The 24,921-nt window shown below is 40.3% G+C and overlaps 1 protein-coding gene across 13 annotated transcripts in view; it reads right to left on the reverse strand.

Annotated features, from left to right (window-relative positions):
* LOC104124622 (ATP-dependent RNA helicase SUPV3L1, mitochondrial) overlaps positions 1–24,921 on the reverse strand; it is a 46,190-nt gene that overhangs the window by 19,037 nt on the left and 2,232 nt on the right. For 2 of the 13 annotated variants that reach the window (XM_009636984.2, XM_035892580.1), the window contains exon 1: positions 302–450. In XM_009636984.2, the coding sequence (XP_009635279.1) occupies positions 302–364 (63 nt within the window). In that variant the 5' untranslated portion in view covers positions 365–450. Of the gene's footprint in view, positions 1–301; positions 502–642; positions 819–2,639; positions 2,705–6,559; positions 6,985–7,377; positions 7,527–9,099; positions 9,277–9,823; positions 10,256–10,393; positions 10,456–10,840; positions 10,922–11,285; positions 11,506–12,151; positions 12,246–12,632; positions 12,814–13,791; positions 13,884–15,020; positions 15,099–15,381; positions 15,494–16,966; positions 17,140–17,714; positions 17,830–19,414; positions 19,523–19,786; positions 19,865–24,921 lie in introns of those variants that run through there. The other 11 variants (XM_035892583.1, XM_035892572.1, XM_035892575.1 and 8 more) reach the window with 11 other exon arrangements.

A 24,921-nucleotide genomic window follows, 5' to 3' on the forward strand; every position in this document is an offset into this window, starting at 1 on the left:
TTCCTTTCTGCCTTCCGGACTATACCACACCATGCCAGGTAAAGTTTAAGCACCACTTTTTGTTACTGAAGATCATTTGCTCCATTACTGGAAGGGAACGTATAACTGTGCCGGGAAAAGCACTAACCAGCCCTATTTTCACACTCGTCAGATGGTTTAGGGTCTAAATACTTCTTTCCCCATTTGGCTGAAAGGCTTTAGTAGATAACGCCATTATCTAGTCTGCATTACATACTGCAGACCCCACAGTATCTGACTAACACAGTTCTCAAAATAGGAATCAGCTAATGCTGCATCTTACCTTTTTTATTTGATCCTCTTTTAGCTTTGTGAAATGGAAAGCTAGCAAGTGGACAGCAAACATTTTCTTGAAGCAGATGGATGAGTCAGTAGTGACAGAGCTGTTGTGAGTAACTCCAAAGCGACAGGTCTTTATTCAAAAAGCTGGAGCTAGAGAAACTTCAGCTGAGGCATTTCCCCCAGGGTGAGATAGTGGAGTTCCTGGGAAATTGAGTCCAGAAATAAATCCATCCAGTGTGATCGGTTCAATGACTAAACTCCTGTCTCTTTGTATCACCCCCTCCCATCAACCCGAAGTCCCTCCCTCCCCAGCCACACACTTCATTGTGCCAGAGCAAGCACCTGGAGAGCTGCCAAGCTGAAGGGGAGAAAAATCGATTTTGTCACTGCCCCACTTGGGAATTGTTACCACTTCGCAATGTAGTTGCTACGCAGCCTGCCCTGCTTCGCCCCGCTTCTTTCCCGGGGGGCTGACAAGCTCCCACTAGCACAGCGTGCCACAAAGTGCTGCAGGGAATCTGGAAAGTTAGAGAGGATTTTAGGAGGTTTCTTCCCTCTGCTCAGCGCTCCCACTTGCGAGACAAGCTCTTCTGCATGAATTAACTCCGCTCCAGTTCCACACATTGCACCCTCACCCGCAGCTTTTTTCCAATTAAGCTTCAGCTGTGTAGAGGAGGGGAGAGACACACAGACCCCTGCCCCCAGCTGAAATACCTCTTGCGCAATTTGCAGCAGAGAGGTTTTGTACAGATTATTCTCCCTTCACCCCTCCTGAAGACAAAGTTTCAGACCAGTGCAAATCCTTGGTATTGCAAAACATGGGGAGGGGACATATCTACCTGGCAGCCAGCAGTGTTGATATGAGACTGCCTCACTTACTGAATGCCTTTAACTGGCAGCACAGAGCGCCTACAGCAAGAGCAGCTTCCTTACACCATCAGAGCTGAATTTGACACAGCCTTTAACTATTGCTCACAAAAGTTCATGCTGAATACACAAGTGTTTCCAGGATTTTATCATTGTATCGGATGATATGGACTACGGAAACATCATCCAAAGGAAACCGGGTGAAATGTTGACACATAGGAGAGAAACAACAAAAAAATAACCAAAACCAAAGGCATTCTCATGAAGTAATTAGAGGCTCAGTCTCAAAACTACACCCACACTCGGTGTGTGTGTGTCCCCCAATTACTGTTCAGTATTGCAGCTGGAACCGAGCACACTTACTGCACTGGCAGACAATTGCCACCCAGAATTCTGCAGAACAAGATTACAATTAAAAATTATTTTGATAGATTAGAAAAACAGCCTCAGGGCAGGGGGAGAAACAAGGAGATGAAAAGGGGGAGGGGGGGTGGTATGCAAAGTAATGGGAGGAAACACAAAGAACTACTGAGCAGAAGTAGAAAATTCTCTACGCAGATCCAGAGCGGAGCAAAAGCAGCCAGTTAGCAGAAAAGGATCTCAAGCTGTATCAATTCATAGCCTAAAGTGGACCCAGCAGTCTCATGCTATTGTAAAAAAAGTACGATTGATCATCATGCTGGGCTGTGTGAACAGGACTGTAAGACACACAAAACAGCACTCAACTCTATACCCAGCACCAGTCTCAGGAAGAGGACTCTGCCCAGTCCTGGTAGCTACAGCACGTCGAGAAAGCATGGATCAGGAGACAGCTCGGCTGAACATCAGGAGCAGTCACAGGTTAAGCTTTTTCAGCCTCTGATCACGAGGAAAGACTGAAAGAGCTGAGAGAGAGGAAGGGAACTCCCTCTGCAGAGACAAATTATACAGAATCTCTGCTGGAAAAGTTGAGGTTTGTCTTTTTCCTCTTGCCTTGCATCAGGGATGAGCTCTGGATGCTGGGAGATCCCGCCAGCTCTATTTATTTTCCACTATTCTAGAACAAGAGTAAAGCAGAGTGGCTGAACAGTCCATAAATAGGGCTTGTTCTAAAATTAGGCCTTTGGTCTTCAAGAGAAAGGGAGAAAAGAAAGAAGAAAAAAGCCACGCTCCCAGCCAGAAAGCACGGTTCACTTCTCCTGTATTCATCTTTTAATAACTGCTGGCTCGTTAAGTCAGACACTGACTCCCAGAGGGACTGTCTCTTTCCTCATTGTTTACCCATGCCATCCGAGTCACAACCCCTCTGGCCAGCAAAATTGAAAACATCACCTTTCAAGCTCCATCCCACTTTGATCCAGAGCTCATTGTGTCTGTAATACAGTAGATTTATTTTTCATTCTCTCTTTTCTTTCTTTCTCTAACGGATGCCACTGGAAAAGGGTCTCAAAGATCTACACGTTACTAAACTGGCAGCAAGCTCTGTTAAATACCTGACACGTCAGAATCACTGTGTAACTTGTTCGCTCATCCCTGGTGCATCCTAGCTTCAGGCAGGCTGTTGTGCAAGAAAAGAAAAGACATTATCTCATTTCCACGCAGACTGCAGTTCAACGCACTAAGGGCCCAATACCCAAAAATGTTACAGCCATTTTGTACATATTCTGACCAGTACAAGGGAAACAATCCAGGACCAAGCGAACAGACCGGCTCCAACTGCATGCAGCTTGGAGGACTGAGGCAATGTTGTTTTTTCCCCTGTGTTAGAGCTGCACCCAATAAAATTAGTCACAAACCCTCCCTTTGCAAGGGCCAACAGGACTTCGAAGTTATAATACCCCCCTCTCTACTTTCTTCTCCTGCAGCCCTCCCTCCAAGCCCTGTCTCACGGCACAACGGGGAATCCTGAAGAGGCTGGTGCTCACGTAGCCCTTGCAATCAAAGGCCTGCAGAGAAAAGGAGCTCACAGCTACAAGGGGGGAATTCAGATAAATATCTTGAGTACATCAGCTAAACACGCACCAGTTACCTCCAGAAAGAAGTACCATATTAATAAGCATTTTAGTGCTGGAGAAACACATCTATCTTCGGTGAGGTATCAGAGGCAGTGGCAACTCTGGTTGCCGAGTTTGGCATCCAGGTTAACGAGGAGATAGTGGACAAGGCTACAGGTGAGTCATCAGGAAAAATCCTTCTTTGTTATAGCTTATGCTTCCAAAACCAACCCTTAGAACATGTTTCCTCTCCCAGTAGCAGCATCTTGGTTCCCCATTATATTCCCACAAGTTCATCCAAACTCAGAACAGAAAGGGGTCCCTCCTAGGGCAACATCAGGCTGCAAAATAAGGCGCAACACCTGAGGGGACTGACTGGAAAAACTCCACGGATAGACACTGTTCAGAAGAGATGGAGACAGCACGGACAGAAAAGAGCGCATTGGCTTAAGAGAAAGAAGTCTTTTACCAAGTAGTGCTGTTACAATCAGCATTCTACATTTGAAGCATAACAAATAAACATAAAAAAATTAAACTCTGAAATCAATAAACTTCCAAACATCTGTAACTTGAATGCCTGAAATTAATCTGGAAATCTTAACACCTGAAATAAACAGTTTTGCAAATGTGATTCCCAGATCAAGTGAACAATGTTGTTGATGTTTTTTAAAAAGAAAAAGTTTCGGCACAGCCCCATGAAGAAGAGCAAGAGGCCACTCAATCCTCCCCCAGGGCCTTGCTTGCACGGGGCATGTTAAAATGTGCAGCTGGCATAGCTCTGCACCACACCAGTCCAGATTGTACCACATAGGACCAGTTTGGCAGCCATTCTAATGGGAGTCAATGACAGCCACACCATTAGCTCAGAAGAAAAGAAAACTTTCATAAAAAGTCAGCCTGGAAACGCCTGAATAAACTTCAGAGCTCTTAAAACAGTTACTATGGAGTCACTATGGAAACAAGCAATGAGTTAAGCCAAGTACTAATCTCAGCAAAATACAAAAAAGAATGCTTATAGTCATTTAGCTTCCTTATTGCAAGGCTTGGTGCTCAAACACAAGGCTGGCTTATACCCCGAAGTCCCAGCCACTCTTTCCTTGCTCAAAAAAAATACACTAGTACACAGCTAGGCATACAATTAAAGGATACATTTATCAAAACAGACTAGAAGCAAAGTACAGGAGCAATGTGGATCTCCTGCAACCCAACCCCACACACACTGGGGGAGAAAAAACAGAGGAGTAGTCCTTGCACAAGTGTGGTTTTAAACTCGTTTGCAGATTCATCAAGGAGTTTGCAGTCCAAGAGGTAAGTGGGCGAACGCACACTGTCAAAACCCGCCTGCAGGCTTGAGCAACTACAACTTCCCTTCGAGTCTCTCGAGTGCAAAGGACACAAGGAGGCAGCTGATACCACTCAATCACACAAACCACATCACACAAGCTATTTGAACAGTATCAAAAGGAATACATCTGTAAGGGTTAATTACAAGATCACATTCTGTGCAAGTCATGTTGCTGTTAAGCAGAGGCTGTCAGCACTCTGGGAAAGCAAAGCAGAATTATTCATCCGCAAAGCAGAAAATTCACGACATTTACGCGGCCATTGCCACACATATATAGCTGCTTGGTTTTTCTCAGGGGAGGAAAGAAGGATGGGGCTTTGCAGGGGAAGGACCTAAAACTTTCCCTCCCCACCAGTCTGGTACTGAAATCAGCAGGAGATCACGTGGACTAGAAACATCTATGCACTGCTTGCTTTTTAGTAAATAGTGGGAAAAGAGTACATTAATACACTGAAAACACCTGTCAAAAACATTATTCAAACTGCTGCAGACTTGTTTCTGAACAGCAGCTTAAAGGACTGATACTAGGAGGAAGGAAGCAAAGGGGATTCAGAGCAAACTTTCAACCTGCAGAAATATTTGCTTGATCATTTTAGAAAGTCAGGTATTTGATACAGTGAAATTCAACCCAGCTTTTACAAGTATCCCACCATTAACACAAGCAGGATCTGCAGACTCCTATAGAGCCAACCCCAGAAATACAGTGGCTGCAGCATTATTCTCCTCAGACAGCCCCAGCAACATGTCCTAGCGCTGAAACCCATTCCTGTGAATACACAGCAGCTTCAGCATCTAATTATTTCCACTTTCCAGTATCCCTACTGGGAGCTCAAAACCATGCGTTAAAGCTGCTCACACTAAAAACAAATGACAGAGCAGCTGCATGTGTATGAAACAGATATAGCATAAACATCATTCAGTGACACTGCATCAGGTAAAAAAAATTTCCTTTCCTGAGAACTTCGTTCCAACAAATTAAACCTTCCTCCAGGTGGTAAGCAGCTAATTTTTCCAGTTTATGACAGCCACGATAACACAGGTTTGTGGAAATACTACTGGCACAAACATCAACCCACAAGCTGTTAGTTAAACTATAAGCTGTTATGTGAGCCTAAGTAAAATATTTTGTCTCCTCTCAAAATTCAGATATCACAAACAAACTGGCAGTGAAGCAAAGAAACATTTATGAAGTGCAACAGAACAAAATGATTTGTACAAAAATGAATTCGAAAAGTCAAGTAGAAACACACATGTGAAATCCTCAAAAGTAAATAAATTACGTCTATGCCTCTAACATCTCCTCCTTCCCCCTAAAAATCATAATCCAACTTTTTTTTTTTCTCCCCCCAAACTTTGCCCAAATGAGTGTGATGAGCTCCTAGATTTCCTAGGAGTAAGAATACAATTTAAAGAGCAAGACAGATTTTGCTTTGTCTCAGTAATTACCCCTCAGATGACAGAATTGGAATTTACTCAAAAATTCCTGCGGCTGGAATTTCATCATTCCCCAACATATTAACACAAATGCTTTTCGCCTCCTTCCACATTTTCACGGGACACAAAGGTTAGAGGCGCATGACTCCTATCACCATTATGACCCATTTTCCTGCCCAGTTGTTCATTATTTGTTCATTATCTGTTAAACTCTGTCTTTTGGGAAGGGATAGAATGAGTAGCTAATTCATGACTAGTGAAATATCTGACGTTTATTAATAATGTGAGGATATCTTGCAAGAAGACATCAAGTTCAATGTTTCAAATAGCAGTAGATCATACACTTACGCTGAACACCATTATTGGAAAAGTGTACAGCTGACTGGTAAAAGGAAACTTATGGCCTCTGAGCTTCTAAGAGTGCATTTCTCTGAGTGTTTCACGTAACTGGTCACAGGAGAAGGAAAAACATCAAGAAGCTGCAGCAGTGTAAACATGAAATGCCAAAGAAGTTATTAAAATAGTATTTTATTTTATGAATAAAAACTAAACAGAATTAGGACACGGTTCTATTTTTTCTTTTTCCCTGTTTCCTTTGAACTATTCTGATCATCTCTTTTTGAACCAAGGCCATATCTACCATTCCTGTGCTGATCCTGCCACTCGCTCTCCAGCTGTCTCAGCATTTCTTGAGTTAGAAGTCCTTCACGCAACAATCTGTTGGCAAGAGATCCACGTCCATGGCTTTTCAGATCGTCCTGCCTTGCAGCAGACCGATAGGCTTTCAAGTTCTTAGCTCTTCTTTCTCCTGGAACCTCCACTGCAATAGAGAGTGCCTCTGTGGATTTTGCACCATGACGGTCTGAAACCGCCCTCGTATCCCTCCTAGTCCTTGAAAGAGGAAAGTCTTCTGACATGACTTCTGCCGTGCTAGGAGCAGCTGCGGACTGTGAAGCTCGGATCAGCTTCGTGATGTTGCAGACACCAATTTGTATAATGTCGTCTAGTTTTTTCTGAACATCCCTTACAAGGACAGCATCAGGGAACATATCCATGAAGCGGTAACTGAAGAGAGTCAAAACAACACACAATTAAACATTTTCACTAAAGGACTGCTGACTAGGACAGAAATGAGATACATACTATGTAAAGTAAAAAGAAAAATTATTACGTGTTGCATGGGAAGGCCACTGTATTTTAAGTGGCATTTCAGCTGCTCCTGTCCAGGATCACCTTGTTTCTAACTTTCTCCCTCTGTCAGTCACAAACTGTTCTCTGCAGAACCCGTGACGTGCTCCCACAATATAGCTACATCTGCATTTCTCAAGATCCTCTAAAGGGCCAAAGGAGCCCATACTGCACCACGTACACACGGGCTTGAAGACACTGCTTTTCTAGGACTGCAAGTCGTAAATATTAGGAATAAATAAAAACAATTTTCAAGCACAAAAACAATACCTTAACCACAGATACAGGTCAAAAACATCATGAACAGCTTCGAGGTGCACAAGTTCTTTGATGTTCTTTGGAGCGGCTAACGGCCATTTGGTGTGCCGACAGAGCCAGTCAAACGTCAGAGGCTCATTTCTACTGAACTGTCTTGCAAACTGAAAAACAAACAGATTCAGTGAAGTCCTCAGTTAGTGAGGAAAGAAGAAATCCCAAAGAGTTAAATTCCCTTGAGCCTGTATACACAGAATACTCCAGAAAATACCTGCTTTGTTTTACACAGCCCAAATGCCACACATTCTTTTACTTAATTACTCAACGGGTCTCCTTTCCAGGGCCTCATTAATACTATTTTCCACGGGCCATGCACAGAGTTAAGCAACAGAAGTACAGAGCTATCCAGAAAAGCATAACGCTGAAGGCGTATGATTTCATCTAGCAAAGCAGATGGACTTTGTCTTTTTAATTCTCCTACTCCTATTCTGTTAATTATCTGGTTTCAGAATCTCCAGGGTTGAGAAAATGTTAAATGTGATCCCTGACTTAGGAAACACTATTCACAACCCAAACAGATAAATCTCCACTAGAAATCAGCCCTGCCAAAGCCTACACATCTCAGTTCTTTTACTAACAGATAAACAAGCCAAGTAAGATTTAAATTTAAAATTTTCATGAGCATTCATGACTTGGAATAACTGCTTCCTAACTGGCTGATACCAGAAGGCTTTTTGCCAAGGAATGGGTCTTAAATTCACACAGGCATTCACAACAGCCTACCTCCCTCTCGTACCACGTTATGCCCCTCTGCACCTTCATTACTTGGGACCTGAATTCTCAGCATTTTCTTAATGACGCACATTTTTTTTTTCCAACTCTTCAAATCAATCACTCAATTTCAAAAGGACATTACTAGCCATTTTTTGCTATTTGGCACAGGTCTAATATTTGTGACATGAGGACACCACATCAGTTTCATTTTTACACTATTTTATTCAAAATGTTTAATGCAGTCTCTAAAAGGGGACAAAGGCAATACTGTCTAACAAAGCAACAGTCCCAAACAAAATTATGAATCCTGAAAAACTGAAACCAGCTGACTACAAATTCCTCAAAATAATCACTCTGGGAGCACAGTGGAAAACAGTTCATCCAGGCCTGAAAAGTGAAATAACGTTAAGTCTGAGAGCAACTTACAGCACTGTATTTTCTGGGGTTTTAATTCTATGTAACTTTATTATAGCATCAGCAATCACACTTAATCCCACATTCTTTTCTTTTGCTGACAAGGTAACACCTCAAAGCAGCGGTATCTTGTTTAAGGACTGCTTTTAGACATGCTGTAGTGCAAAGCTTAACAGCGCACAAGTGACTACGTAATGCAATTCTGATCTCTCCCAGTTCAAAGATCACCTGCAAGGCAAGCAGTAGGATTGTTCAAGGTGAACAGCAGAAAAACTATCCAAATTTTAATTTACATCACAAAATGAGAATCAGTTCTCAGAATTTAAAAGCTTTGGCCAATAAAAATGTTGAAGAATGCAATTAAAAAAAAAAAACAAAACAATCTCCAGCTATTTTATACCACTACCTGCGAGTACTTTACGAACACTCTCAAATGACCTAATGACAAAAGCCACATTAAATATAGCAGCCAGATACAGTCTCAATGTACCAAGACCCGCTTGCTCTGATATAAATACCACATTTTTTGGAGGAAAAAAAATAACTGACCTTCAACAATGTGGTACACACAAAAGGCTCTTTTCTGTTCAAGGGTGCAGTGCAGAAGACATATCGTGATCGTAAATTTAGTGGAATGTGCTGAATCATATCTGCTAGGAATTTGAAGTCATCAATATTGCAGACAAAATAAAGCCCATCAACTTGTGAGAGACTCACAAAAATATCCTGGGAAAACATAACCAGATGAAGAGGATGTTATTACAGGAGAGGGTATTAAACTTTGTGTTACCAAACCAAGAAATGATTTAGTGTTTCAAAGGCTAGTTATACTAAAGGAACAGTTAAAAATATATCAGATTTGATATATAAAAATAATAAAATTTGATATATAAAATAATAAAAAAGGGGGCAGGGGAGTTCCCTCTACTCTTGTAACAGGATTTTCATTAAATTCTCTCTAACACAGGAGCAGAGGAGAAGACATAATGCACTATGCTTTATTTAAGCATTTTCGATTAACCTCCTAAGTAACAAATATAGTGTTCTGGAAGTGTACATTTTAGTGACAAAGAACACCATCACAGGAACCAGTTACTACTATGTTTAGAACTTGTTCCAGGTTTGTCACTTAGCATGACCCAAAAAGCCAACTTTACAGCACAAAATTCAGTAATTGAGGTATTTTTAGCCCATTGTCAGGAACAGATCTATCTTAGGAAGAGAGAAATCACAAGACAAACATGGTATTGTGATAGAGGAGTTCAAAGAATACCTGAAACATATCCAAGGTTTGAAGAAACAGGAGATGCCACTCCACATCGCAGGGGGAATTTTTATGGGCCCCCAAAAGTTATTTCTGTAGTGTAAATCTTTGAAAGATTTTTTTAAAAGATCTTTAAAGAAACACTGAGCTTCTTAATTAAATATGTGACTGAATACTTAAGAGATCAATAATAACATGGGTTTTCCTATCTTAATACTGCTATGCTAGCCCAGAAATTCTCAACAGTAAAATTTTAAAGATGTGCTGTTACCCTACCAGCCTAAGTCTTCCAGGAGGTCTCCAAATGTAATCTTTTACCTTGAGGTTAGAAAATCATATACTTTGCTACATAACAGCACATCAGCAGAGAACAATAATATGCGTTTAAATTCATGCAAGCTGCTAAGAATTTCTCAGTGTACTAAAAACCATGATACTATTTTAAATACATCACCGGAAGCTTAATTTCTACTTTAATAGGTTTAGGAACTTCCAAAAATTCTACTATCCAGCTCATGATGAGATCAAGTAGATCCCACAAAATCTGTTTTCTCAAAGTTAAGGCAGACACTGTTTTACCATAAAGTCCACAGAACCGGGGTGGGGGGTGGGGGTGTGCGGGAATCAAGTAGCTCTCAGATGCACAGAAATCTGACATGACCAGCTCAGTTTCCCAGGAATTTTCACACAAGTTTATCAAAATTTCCATCTCTAATATTTCAGCCTCAGACCAACAAGTCTACATTTAAAATGCAGGAAAAGTAAAGTGAAAAGGTTGTTGCACGCTCTTCAACATGTGTAAACGCATTTACACACTTCAACAGCTTCCAAGTTTATCATAACACAGAGGTGTTAAGCATTCTAAATGTATTTGCAGTCACTGCTGTGGTACAGAGAAGAATCCAACTGGTAAGAGATACACACAAGGCTGGCTGTTAGGTTCCCAAACGGCATGTTCGTACAGAAGCAGTGACTATAAGCAATGCTTAAATTTAAAGCAGAAACAGGTATTTTGATCATTCTTACAATTAGATTGGATAGAGTAGCATCAGGGAGATGATAAGCAAACATTTCTATCTGCTCAGGAGTAGGATGGAGGCCAGCTGCCTAAAGGGAAAATAGAGAAAAAATTTCCATTAATTCTCAATATTGTTCTTAGGTTAGTGCATCAGAAACAAAGCCTAGAAAGACAAAATTCAAGAAACCAAAGCACTCTACAGAGTCCAGTTTATTTAGCAGACTTATCTGGAATTTAAGAACTTTTGTGTTTGAGCTTTTAAAAAAGCAGCTTCAATATAAATGAAATATTGCAAGCCTCCAAATGGGACCTATATTCAAAGCCACTCTGGCATGACTCAATCCATTTTTATTACTAACTTGTAAACAGACACAAGGAAAAATACTTTGGGATCAGAACATAGTAAAACAGCTCCAGAGCACACCCGTACAAACTGGGTACTGAGCTTCTCACCTTCACAGGGCGCACAGGCTCACTCAAAATTTCCTTCAGCTGCACGAGATCATCATGATGCATTGTAGTGACTTCTCCTTGTTTGAAGGATGAGCCGTAACGCCCAGCTCTGCCTGCGATTTGTAGAGCCTGAGAGGTTGTAATGGAATCTATTTCTTTTTCTCCCTTCTCATTGATAGTTGGCTTTACTATAGAGTTAAAAATTATTCTTTTTATACACCTGAAATATGTGAACAAAAAGGAATCCTTTTTTTGCAAATTATTTCCAATATACAACCTACTACTGAAGAATGAAAGCTTTTTTTTGTGTTGAGCTTTTTTCCACTCTATAAATTAAGAGACTACTTATGGACACAGCATATTCAAAAGGGCAGCATAAGAATACTGGTTAGTTGCAGGAGAATCATCACCCCTACATGCATCAATCTTGTTCTAGTAGGGTCCCAAGCAATTCATCACCATCTGCCTCTGTAGTTTATAGCAATGTGACCGCATGCCTTCAGCAACAAAATACATCTGAAACTGGACTGACCTTCCTCTAAATTTCAGAAATGCTGAAGACAGATTCTCTGACAACCTAGCACATCTGACTCCTATGGATCGAAAGGACCTTAACAGCGCCTACTATCACACAGAAGTAGGCCAAGTGAGCCATTTAATTCTTAGAATCAGTTTTAAAATGAAAGCTTACTTCTACCCAAATTGATCACTACTTCAGAATTAAAATGTATGTACTGTGTTTTCTAGACATGGAAGATATCTAGCCAGATTAGTCAAACTGGGGAGAAACAAGTGAGGAAATTAATGCAGGTATCACACCCAAAAAAAAAAAAAAAATCATACCATAAACTGCTCCAAGTACTTACAAATTGAGTCCCATTCCAATTGCATCTGTAGCAACTAAAATTTTGCATGGATCATCAGGATCATTGAATTTCTTTGCCTGTTCAAGTTTTGTTCCTGAAATAGAATGATAAAACAATTCACATAGCAAACTCTTCTTACAAAACAATGTATCACTAAGCTCTATGCTTTTATAATAGGCTGGGGGAAAAAATTGGTATTTGATTGGTATTTGGCTGTTGTTGGGGGAAGGGGCCAGGAGGGATTTAAATCATTCCCAGAGCTGCGGACAGACCTCATTTAATTACATCTGAAGATCTGAATACTACATACATAATAAAGGTCTAATCCCAAGATTAAAACAACAGTCAACAAAAGTTGATTACTTTAACTTGACAGACATGCAAAACTAGGAAAACTTGTACTGCTTCATTTTAAAGGTTTTTCTAAGAAAGCAGCAAGAAGCAGAACGTTCCCCTAAAAATAAAAGGAAGAGTGCTTTACCTGGTGGCAGACTGCCATATATGACAGCACATTCTAAGCCTCTGGCTTCAACTTGTCTACTGACAGAGTAAATGTCATTCTTGCTGAAACAGACAACGCAGTCCCCAGGACGGAGGTTATCTAAAGATTCTAAGGCATAATCCAGCACAGTAAGAGGAGTGAGTCTCTTGTAGTTTCGGACCTAGAATCAAAAGAGTTGTCAAAGATAACATGTTTTTACATGAAAAAATCCTGTGGAATATCAGTCAGTATGGTTGTTATCACGATTGACTGTAACACTGAGGGACCTCTCACAGTCTTTAAGGGATAGCTACTGGGGAGAAGGTGCCATACACCTCGCGTGCTTGTATACTTGCAGCAATTCCCAAGCTGAGAACTATATGGCCTTTTCAAGAAACACAAGAACTATGTATTTTTACATGTAAATTAGATTCAAGAAAAGAAGTACACAGGCTACGTAGCAATTCTATCAAGAAATGAGAGTCTGTTTTCACTCAGCCATCTGAATGCTGTAACTAGTCCCCTTTCAGAATTACATGCCCTCACACGCCCCAGATAATATAAAGCTGCAGCTAATTCACCAGAAAATCATGCAAGCTGGACTTTCTTAGGACCAAATTTTATGTTTTTAAATACACTTCACAAAGGAATCTTCCCAAGAAAAAAACCAACATGACCGTAAACTCGGGTTTCAGAGATCTTTCAATCACCTTCTTCTGGAGGTGTTAGCTCTTTTAACTCCTTTCCTCATCATATGGAGAATAACTATTAATGGATCCAGTAACCTCAGCAAACTTGAGGGCACTGGGCCCTCCAGGAAGAACAGAACTGTAAAGAAAGCCCCTAAACAGCTGCAGCATTCCCTGAGGGGAATTCAGCAAAGCCCTTATATCCTTTAAGCAAAAGAATACCACTATTAAAAAGAAAAACCACAACAAAAACAACAACAACAAAAAAACCCGACCACAACCAAAAAAAAAACGAAACAAAAAAACCCACTACAACTTTGCAACATTTCCTTTGGTTTACAGGAATTGAGAAACATTTTAACAAGAACAACTTTGATCAGTGATACCCACAAAAGACTAAATTTTTGCCCATTTTCCAGCAAGGAGAACCTGATGCTCTGTCTGTAACTTTACAGAATTAAAAAGCTTACTTCAACTTCCTCCCCTGTTGTGTACATGAGCTCTGTCACCAAGTCAATAGCAGCAGCTTCTCCACAAACATGGATTTCTTCCGCACAGAGTCCTGAACAAGATCCAATGAAATAAAATGCAAAATGTTACATATTTATAGACAACAGTAGCTTTAGCTGACTTTTAAGTTACCGAAAACATTACATTTTGCTTGCTAAACACATCAATGAGGACTGTATTTCACCTCCTTCAACATCCCAGATCAGTACTCAAAGCCTCTCCTGCAATAACAACACTTCCTTAGAGCTGCTCTTGATCTCGTATCAGCGAGTGATGCTTGGAAATCCATTAGTATGATAATCAGAGCAGCTAATACCTTGTTGCACCCCCTCGCCAAAACAAGAGGTACCCTCAACCACTGAACAAATGGAGCAAAGCTTTGAGAATGTTTTATTTACTACTACTAAATCCCAAATCACAGCAGAACTAACGAGCTTTGCTTTGTGCATGACCTTCAAAACTTATGAATACGTCTCTAATGCAGTCAGAATGGAAAAAGGGGAAAAAATAGGAGGCAGGGGAAGTGCAACACATCATCCTGTTAAACTTAGCATCAAAAGCAGTGAAGGGAAGGGGGGGGAGGAGGGGAGGAATCAGATTCCAAACTTCTGTTCACAATCTGAGGAAAAATGAGTTTCAAAAATTCCTCTTGAAAAATTTGAGAATTATCACAAGAAGCATTGTTCTAAGAATTTAACAGATCACTGCAGCTCTATAAATGGGCCATTTTGAATTAACACTATAAAATATTTGATGTTCGCCATGTTGCCATACATTTAACAGTATCTCTTCATAACGAAATCTCTGAAAGATTGTGTTGTTTTAATTGAACAAAAAAAAGCATACTTTAAAAAATAATCAATGTAAAAGGACAGCATGGTGTAACAGCACAAAGACTCCATATTACCCAAGGAAGCAAAACTAAAAGAGGCAACTGTGTAACTTGGAGAATAATTTTTTTTAAAATATTCATTAAATAAAACATGAGAGGTAACTTGCTGCCTACAGACAAATCCTTTGAGGCAGAGTATCTCTCTAACTTGCTGTGAGAAGATATATGAAGAAACAATACTTTTATTTTGCATCACACAGTGTAACCACTTACGAATATACTGACTACCCAGCTTGGATTTAATGTGCCATTTATAATCACATTAAACTAGTTCATTGTCAACACAAACAAGCTTACCTAGAAGGGCTCTTGTCCAAGCCCACCCTCTGGCAGGATCTCTGATCATCTGAATTTCATCAATCACAGCAACTTCATCTTAAAACAAACAAACAAAAAAATAATGCACCAAGGAAGAGCATCCAGAACAGCAGTACAAGACAGGAAAGAACTTGAAAGCTTTCTAAAAAAGGTTGCTCAAATCAAGTTAATCCTCTACCACCAAAAAGCTATTCTGAGATGGTTCAGGTTTTATTAACCACTCTAACATAGTTCAGAAATTGTTCAAGTAAGAGTGAAAAGGAATAGCTCAGCTACTTCAGAGGCCAATAATACACATAAAGATACCATAGATATGACCAAAACAATTATGAATACATACAAGGCGTATTAGTGCTGCACATTTCAATGGTACAAGCAATGTGAGAAGCTTGTCTGGCATCTTCATTGGCATACACACGCTCTTCTCCTGTCACCAAGTCACATGGCACATTCTAAAGGAATTCAGAAAACTCATATTAAGTTCCTTTGATAAAACAGAATCCCCTTTCCAAAGGGGGAAAAAAAAAAATCAGTTTCTTAAAGTACCTTCTAAGACAGTATAATGGAAGCTATCCAGAAAATAACTACTCAGCCTTTTGCAACTTGTGCCCTGTATTTAAGTCCTACCAGACTGAAGGGTATAATGAAGAGGTAGCATCTGTAATTAAATGCCCTCCCCTACTCCTGCAGGAGATTACACCTTCCTCTGAGCATTCCAGAGCTGTCACATCTGCAACAAAGTACTGTCAGAAGAGCTGTAGTACAAGGGGCTCATAAAGCATGGCCCAGAAGCGAAGGAGCCTTGCAAGTTCCAGCCTCCTCCGGTTTATCTGGCGATTGCCCTGTTGGGTGTCCCACCTCCTGCCTCATACTCAGGCAGCGTGAGGACTAGCTGTGAGAGACAGCAGGGGCCACCACCTCCATCAGCCCTACACTCGCTGAATGTCAGGCAGATGGCTGCTCCTTCCATATCTACAGCCACCTGTAAAGCCATGCAGGAAGCCCTGTTTAGGCTATGTATGATCCATGAGCTGCCAAGTAAAAAGTCCTCATGCACACTTAACACATGGGAAAAAAGCGCAGTAATGTTACTACTAACAAGGAACGTCGCTACACAGTACCCACATGCGGTACGCGTCACAGATTATCTCCTAGGACAAGCCAACCTTTCTTACATGTTGCTTTGATAAACCAATAATAGGAATTACAAATTCTAAACCACAGCCTTATCAAAACAAGAGAAATCACGAGATTGTTTGGTAAAAACTACGGTACATACACACTATGCTGCATTAACATATGATGTGTTATTGTAATGCTTCAGAACTGGTGTGGCTCTGTCCAGCTGGAAACACACTGGTAAGGAGCCTTCAAAAAGATGCTGGAAGCAATTAAAAAGAAGTACTAATGAAACCTTCCTCTGGGGACCTTATATAGGGCACTGCTCTTCCACTCAACACATCTGAAGCTGCAGAACCTTTTATTATATGGCTGAGTGAAACCTGTTTAAACACTAAAGCAGAAGGTTGAGGGGAAATAAGCAAGGAAAATTTCTTGCGTACAAGCTAAAATAAAGGTCATGGGCAAAAGAAGCCACAGTTGCCACGCTGAGAAAGCTAATAGTAAAACCTAGCTAAACTCAGGGAGGGAAAAATTACAGGAAAAAGGAGGCAGGTTACAGGGATGATTGCACGGCATGTGCTTTGGGGGAAGTGATGTTCCATTTGGGGAAATGATGTTCCCTTCTGCATGCCTAAAGCAGAAACGCACAACTGGTATTCACATGAGCTGACACTACTGCAAAGCAAAGGCACCCGTTCAAGCACACTGCTTCATGGACTACCTTAAGCAACTACTGTACTTCACAAACATGCATTCATGGGACTGTTCCAGCATTAAGGATGTAGGTAAGTATTATAACATACTGACAGCATCATTACTCTTTTGGAAGATCTCATGAGCCAGAAGTTTTAGTGGGCCGCAGTATATTCCAGATTTTGCTGACAAAAATCTCTGGATAGCATGGTAAGTTTTTCCACTGTTTGTAGGACCAGCATGGAATATTATCTTTCTCTGAATAGCCCTGGCGTCTGGATACCTAAAACATACACACACAAAAAAAAAAGCAGATCTATTGAAAATTTATCTGGTGTTCTGGATACTGATTCTGGGGAAATTGCACATTAGCTTAAACATTTGCTTATTAACGTGTGTTGAAAGCAGAAAGATCAAGTTCTTAAATAGAGGCGTTATAAAGAGGGTACTATCTCTTACACATTCATCATCTAACTCATACAATGCTTTCAAAGATTTAGAGTGGAAATCACACATTGTGTTAAAAATAATTCTCATTACTGTGGTCTCTCTCCTTGGGTATATTAACATTTTAATGTTCTGGCGTGCTACCTTCCGAACAGATACAGCCAGAACACAGCTTTCTGCAAAGGCAATAACAGCCCAGGGACTTTCATAGCTGATACAATCTTACTTGCCTTCTAATTGATTGCGATATATCTCATAACAAAGGTAAGAGTTCCTGACAAATTACTGTAAAACCAGATAAATGGAACTGAAAGTATAGTGCACTTATACATCATAAAGCTTAATTCCACAGACTATGAAATTCTATGACACTAAGAAAAGAAAACACTGCAACTACGTAAACACACTGACCAGTTGGGTGGCAATCTTAAATCACTGATTTTCCGCAGATCATCCATACAGTCCAGCATCGGAAAGATCTGCTTTGCATGCCTCAGGAAAAACGGAAAGAGATCATCCACGTGACCTAGAAGACAAACCCATTTAAGAGAGTTTGCATGCTTGTCTGAAGCATGCATCTTCATAATAAACTTTAAAAAGAAATCTACTACGTCCTCCACACACTTATGTAATTCTTTCAACTTCTGGCTCTCTACAAAGTCCAATAATTATCTCAATGGCAGGAAGGCAAACTAACATGCGTACACAAACTCACTAAGCAACGTAATGCAAATACAATAGTATGAAAAAAAAAAATCTCATTTCAGTATATTCACTCTGGTTAGCCTACATGTCTAGAGAACTAAATAAAATGAGAAGCTATGGAATAGCTGGATGAGAAATAGCTTTTCTGTCCTCAGAAGATTTTAGCCTTTCCTTCCTAAATTCATGCGCTTCCTTCGAATAAAATAAAATAAAAGCTTCTCAAATGCTTTTATGAATAAACAGAAAGAATAGTTTGCAGCTTCCCTAAGCTACTAGGACTTGGGCTGCTGGTTCAAAACTGTGAGTCTCCAATCCTTGGTGAGAAAACAAAAATAGAAAAATTCAGAAAAACTCCAAAGAGACATCCAGGTTCGCTCTTCTGAATGTCTGCAGAGTAGACATGTGGCCTTAAAGGTCTCATTTCAGGTCACACTCCCATTGTTGGGCTCTCACAGAATTTCAAAGAGCTGCCTGAATCTAAAAAACTGTTCTTAACAAACAAGCACACAGAAAAAAAGTGGTGTGTGGTTTTGTTCTGTTTTATTTTTAAATTGAGAATTAGTATTCAATGAATCAAAATTATTGCGAAAAATTTAAAGAACTTAAAAACTGTAGTATTTTCAACTATCATCTTTGGACAAGCAAAACTCAGCTAAAAAACTTCAAAACTGCTACAGTGAACAACCCTTTACACTCCTATATATGGGAGCTTTAAGGCCTAATAAACAATGCTCATATATAAGTAAATAAGGAGTGGAAGTGAGGAAATCATGTGGAAGATTTTATGCACAACTAATATAAAAAGACACTTTACATTTCCTAAAATGGTAAACATTTAAAAATATACACATTTACATTTTAAGACAAAACTAATGGCCACCGTAACCTTTAAATTACCATCATTAAAAGCAAAGTTCTGCAGTTTGAACCGTGGAGAAGGCCATTTCTGATGTTAGCAGCTAGCATCACCTCCTAGCTAAGTGCCCTTGATGACAACACACCGTGCAGTAAGCAAGCAAACAACTTGCTTCTACCAGTGCCACAGGGAAACAGAGCACAGACACAGAGCTGTGCTCCCAAGTACTTAAAGCTGCCCGGCCAGGAGAAAGCTCGCAAAGTGCCCCCTAGTGACTACCGAATTTTTAAGAGAGGAGTAAATGGAATAGTACTTTTTTCATTTTAGCAATGAACAGATGCTATAAAACAACAGGCTGCTTCTTGCTAAGACCTCCGCCTCTTTTGTTTCCACTTCAGAAGATTTAAGGACAGAACAGTGATTTTTGACCTCTTTTACAGCATAATAGGGGGCATCCACAGGTACGTAGGTAAGCATACAGGTCAAAAAACAAGAAAAAAAAAACCAACCCCAAAACATATTTTATTTTACAAGCACTCCAGATACTTGCCTGCACCACAGCATATATCATTGAGAATAATATGCAAATCAGCACTCACAGAAGTGGATTCCATGATATACTTCCTAAAGCTTATAAACGCTTGGTGAAACAGGCGAGCTGCAAAAAAAAGGAACAAAGTAAATGAGACTGGGATCACAAGACCATGTTTGTAAACACCCAACAAAACACTGAAGTAGTCCATTAAAAACCTACACCTTATCATGAGATATTACATGTAAACATAAAGTTTATTTGAACCAAGTGACAAACTAAACAAGCAGTGTCGTGAGACACATAAAAGATCAGATCTACCTAATACCATATCCGAATAAAAATAATTTCACATTAGAAAAAAAAATAAATCTAAGAACATTTTCTTACCATCTAATCCATTTTCTGCTCCTAGTCTTTGGATTTCTTTTCTTTTGTAGAACTTATTTAAGGTTTTTAGAACTTCACCTGCAGAAAGAGAGTAACATTTTTTTAGTTTGCTCAAATTTAAATCAATTCTGGTGACCCAAAGATTGTGGCTCTTAGTCTCATTACTTTGGATACTGGAAGTTTTTGCTACGCTGAACAGATTTATATGATTTCTCTCTAAATTAAACACAATCAATGATTGAGCCTATTGTAGAAAAAGACAATCTTAAACTGCAACAACTTAAAAACTGCCGTGACAATGAGGTCAGTATTTGAGAGACACCCTCCCTGGTGCTTGATAGGAAAGCATAAAGGTGGGAACCTGCAGCCAGCATGTTATGGAACAAACTAATTAAGGTTTTGGAGTGGGTTTTGTTTACTTTTTATCAGCGCCTATCAGGAAACAGCAGGTTTTAATGCGAAAAGTAAATCTGCTTAAACAGCTTTTACTGAACATCCCGAGAGACCACCTTCCCTCCACTCTGCTTCCAAGACACACTCGCCCGAAAGACCAGGCAAACTAGATGCAGTATTCTTCCTATTTCTCAGGTTAAATAAAGGAGGAGAGAAGAAAACTTAACAGACTTCCTTCATATGTACCACAAACTACTCAGATTTGTTTGTATAAATCTCTTATAAAAGTTACTAATAAATGCTTTCCCTCCCCGAAAGGCAAGTTCAGAGTTGTAACAGAACTGTATTTATTAATGAACACTCTAAATTCAGTTCGTTAAATATTAGTTAAATCACAATGGCAAAATTGTGTCCCCTCCCCATCTATACAGATCAGAAATTCACACCAACCTAGCAAATATCATGAGCACTTACCCATAAACTTACGTTATTCTCAAAAGCGAAGTCTACAAACCCTTTATTATAAAATGCTAGGACTGATACATCATGCAGCACACGACCACTCTGCCAGCACAAGTCATTGAACACAACACTGCCAAGCTCTACTCTCTGCAATTAACCCCGTAACTTTGAAGTCTCTGCCGTGACATAGAAAACTTCCCATGAGATCAACTTTGCTTCTCTTTCTAAAAAACTATACTCTAGAACAGAGATAACCCCCTTTGCATAATGAAAACCACCAGGTGACAAGAACATAGCAAAGTTCAACTGCAGGAAAAGCCAGAAGCACAGGAGCAGTGGCTACATCCCATACTCCGTGCATGGGTACAGTACTCTGTTAACACATTAACCTAACTAGTCTGAAACATTCACAAAGGTAACTAAGCAAGATTGTCAGCAGGCTTACATTCACTATGCAGGCATCCATACTGTCATCAGAAAATGTTTAAGGGCCAGGAAATCACAGACAGATTGGAAAACACTACATTAAAAGAAAGCACAGGGCTAAATTCTCTTCAGAGCTTCCAAGAGAATTTGTAACAGTTAACACATCATCAGCCACCTATCTGAACTCACAACCAACTGGCCTTACTACAAGATTGAAAGGTCAATGCCAGAACATTTGTTGCTATCCAAGGCAACATGACACTGGGACCATTGCAGCCCAAGGTCACAATCCTTCCTAAGCACAAATACTTGTCTTACAATAAGGTATATCAAAACAAAACAAAGCTGGCATTGCAGTCCACCCAGACATGCCCACGTTAGCTTAATCCCCCTGCACGCAGTACTAACTATCTACAGCCACAGCCAGCAACGAGGGTACATACTTGGGAGATCTGTGTCCTGCCTCTACCGTTACCCTTTTCACCATTCACTCCTGTTTTAAGATTCCCCTTTCTTTATCATTTCCTCACTCTAGAACAGTATTTTAACTACTACTCCTCAATTACTTTGGCTTCTCAGCAGCATTTTTTAAGGCCCTGTGTAAAAAGACAGCCTGACACTGCGGTTTGCTTCAGAAATTATGTAGTTAGCCTCCAATGTATCAGGTTCATTTACATGTTTCAGCCCTATTTGCAGGAAGACTTTTCAGTCATTTTCCTGCATCTGAGATGCCAACAGTCCCTTTCAGTAAGCCTGTATGCTACCACTGGGGGCAGCTGAATTGCTTTATTTTAAAATTCCTCCAGAACTATTACACTTCTATTGTCCAGTCCAAGTGACCTTGTGCACCTAACTAATCCACTTATTCAGGCACCTCTTGTTTCTGATGCATGACATTGCTGACAGCGGCCTCCTCTTTCCCAGCTTACATTTCTCACCAGTAAGCACAGCCCCGTGGACTGACAATTGAAGCCACAGAACTAACGTTTAATATAACAACAGAGCATTAGCGCTCCAAAGCAACAACTGTATCGAGGATTCTGTGAAGCCACATGGCACAAAGTGCTGATCTTTCATACAGGAGATTTTTCCATTTACATTTATTTAGAAGTTATTAATGGATCATCTCCACACCAGGAGGCCCACATTCAGACCAAGCCTAATTTGTGCTGCCCACTGACCTGGCAACATTCAGGCCTGGTACTGACGCCAGGTGCCAATCTTTCAACCTCTGTACTGATAGCAGATCACTTATCTTTACATCTTCTGTCATTGCTCTTTACACCCCTTTGCCCTGATACTACATGCACGAGCAGATCTCGTGTCCCTTTCACCCTCCTATCTAATTTTAACATCACAGTTTCTTTTTTATTTTTTTTTGTTTTGCATAACCGCTCCGTAGATACTTCACTATAATGTGCTCATGAACTAGTCACTCGACAATTAGTTTGTTTGATGAGGCAATCATACAAGGAGGTTAGAAAACACCTACTTAGATCTTAAATCATTCCATCATACAGTAATTTCATATTGTTCTATTGTTACCCATAACACTGTGCATTTGGGCTTTTCACAACAAGGACATCACCACCACACAAACAGATCAGAAAGCTTTCACTAATGTAAAAGCAACAGAACACTACAGACAGACACATTCTGCCGTAATCTCTGTAAGGAAAGCCCAACAGCAAAGCTCCTTTGAACTGTAACCTACTCGATGCACCAAAATTGACAGCATACCTCACCACTGATAAGGATCCACTTCCTGTGAAGTAGAAAACAGATGCAGCCGTGAATGGATTCCACCCCATGCCAGTAAGCGGCAGGTTTGTTAAGGGAGTTGCAAGAGTGAGCTTCTAAAAAGGCTTCTGTTATACTGGCAGTGTTTGACGAGTGTGAGAACTGTAAGAACGTCTCACTTCAGCAAGTAACAAGCTAACAAGGTGATTCATACTGGAATCATGCACACTGTAAGTATCTTCACAAGCTGTAATCAGAAAGCCTGTAAACTTACATTTTTCTTTACTGTATCTAGTTCATCATTTGACAGAGTATCTTCATTCAAACTATTAAAAAAAAACCAGATGCATGATACTGTGTGGTCAGAATCTGAGGCAGGGAAGCAGAGGAAGACTATTTATTGCATAAAAAAGAATGGATGATATTTGCTAAGGAAGGTCTCATTCAGTTTCTTCTTTAACGTTATTGATGGGTTTCAAAATTCAGAATTACTGAGAGCACTACAGGCTAAGAAGCCAGACAAGCACCATACTGGTCACCTGGCTGGTATTCCTTGCAAGCCTCACATGAAAGAACTTCAGGCTGTTTGAAGTAGTTAATTTCCACCTGTGGCAACATAAATAATTTTGGCCAACCTGTTCTCTCTCAACAATCTAGCAGAGACCAAACAGAATCTGCATTTATTTTCCCAGAGCATTTTAGTTGTAACTTCGAAGAAAACCAACATAACCACTTATCTAATAAATGAGACAACGAGTAATGTACAAGTAAGATGCCACCATTCATATTTATTGGCATCTGAGGAATGCACTAATTTAAGCCGACACTCAAAGACAAGTCTGAAAACGACACAGATTTTCCGCATTACAGCTGTTCAGGATTTTTCCTCCTAGCTAGGCTTTTTAGTTGTCAGGGCCAGGTATTCTTTTCTCAAGGGCTCCAAACAAGATCATGTTTTCTATACCTAGGGTTAATACAAATAATATGCCATCAGAGCGCTTAGTTAGGAGAACATATAAAGGAAAAAAGTTTCCATTTACACCCTCAGTGCTTTGGGATCACCAAACATCAAAAGGAGCAAGAACTTTTCTTATTTGTTGAGTCTTTAAATACAGTGCCCTGGCACAGCTAGATAAAATAAGACCATTCCTAAGCAAAGGATTGAACACAGATGAAGAATGAACAGGGTGTACAGTTTATAATTAAAGGAAACACCAAAAAAGCAGTTACAACTCACTCAATGGTTCCTGAGATATAATTACATATGAAGACATCAAAGAACAGAAGTGTAGAGCATTTAAAGATCAGCAACAGAATTTCTTCTCTGTTTCCACTTAAATGTCAAAAAATGAATGTCAAGTAAAATGACAGGATGTATAGCTAGCAGATACGTAAAAGAGAAACGTAAAACATTGAGAAAGATGTTATTTTACTTCAAGACTGAAGTTCAAACCCCTATTCTGCTTCTGACATGCTTGGCAGCTCTCGTAACACAGAGGGCACTGAAGAAGACAGTTATCAACACAGCTTTCCCAGCTGATACACAGAAACCTACCCTTAGCGTTTACTTGCTCATACTTTAAGATGGGCAAACCCAAAACTACGCAAACAAACCTCCGCTGTTCCAACCGAAAGTGAAACTCCAATTTCTAACACTGATGGCTAGTAATGAGAAATACTGACTGCTTTGTCCGATTTTGATCTAGGTGCATTCACACACAGGCGATGCTCTTCCGTCTGTAACACCAATATTTGAGAAGACTAAGTTCAGACGCAGTTATGGTTTCAGAATGCCACAAGATTTCCGTTTAGCTGTGGGACCTGCCCACACGCCAAGCACCTTTATCCTGACTGCGCCGAAATAGGGAGTGGAGGAACTAGGCCAACAGATTTTTCCTCCACACAGGGCACGCCTAATGGTAAAAAACCCCACTATCGGTCGTATTGCCTCACCTGACAGCTTCTACCCCACGTTCACCTTCGCGGGCAGGAGCAGCTACGCCGCTCCGACAAGGCGCAAGGGAAGACCCCCTGCTCGCTCGCAAGAGAAGAAAGGCCAGGAAACAACCCGGGGGGGCGCGGGGCGCCGCAGGGGAGTCCAGACGACGCCCGCC

The sequence above is a fragment of the Egretta garzetta genome, unplaced genomic scaffold, assembly GCF_000687185.1.
Source record: "Egretta garzetta isolate BGI_Z169 unplaced genomic scaffold, ASM68718v1 scaffold204, whole genome shotgun sequence".
Taxonomy (NCBI): domain Eukaryota; kingdom Metazoa; phylum Chordata; class Aves; order Pelecaniformes; family Ardeidae; genus Egretta; species Egretta garzetta.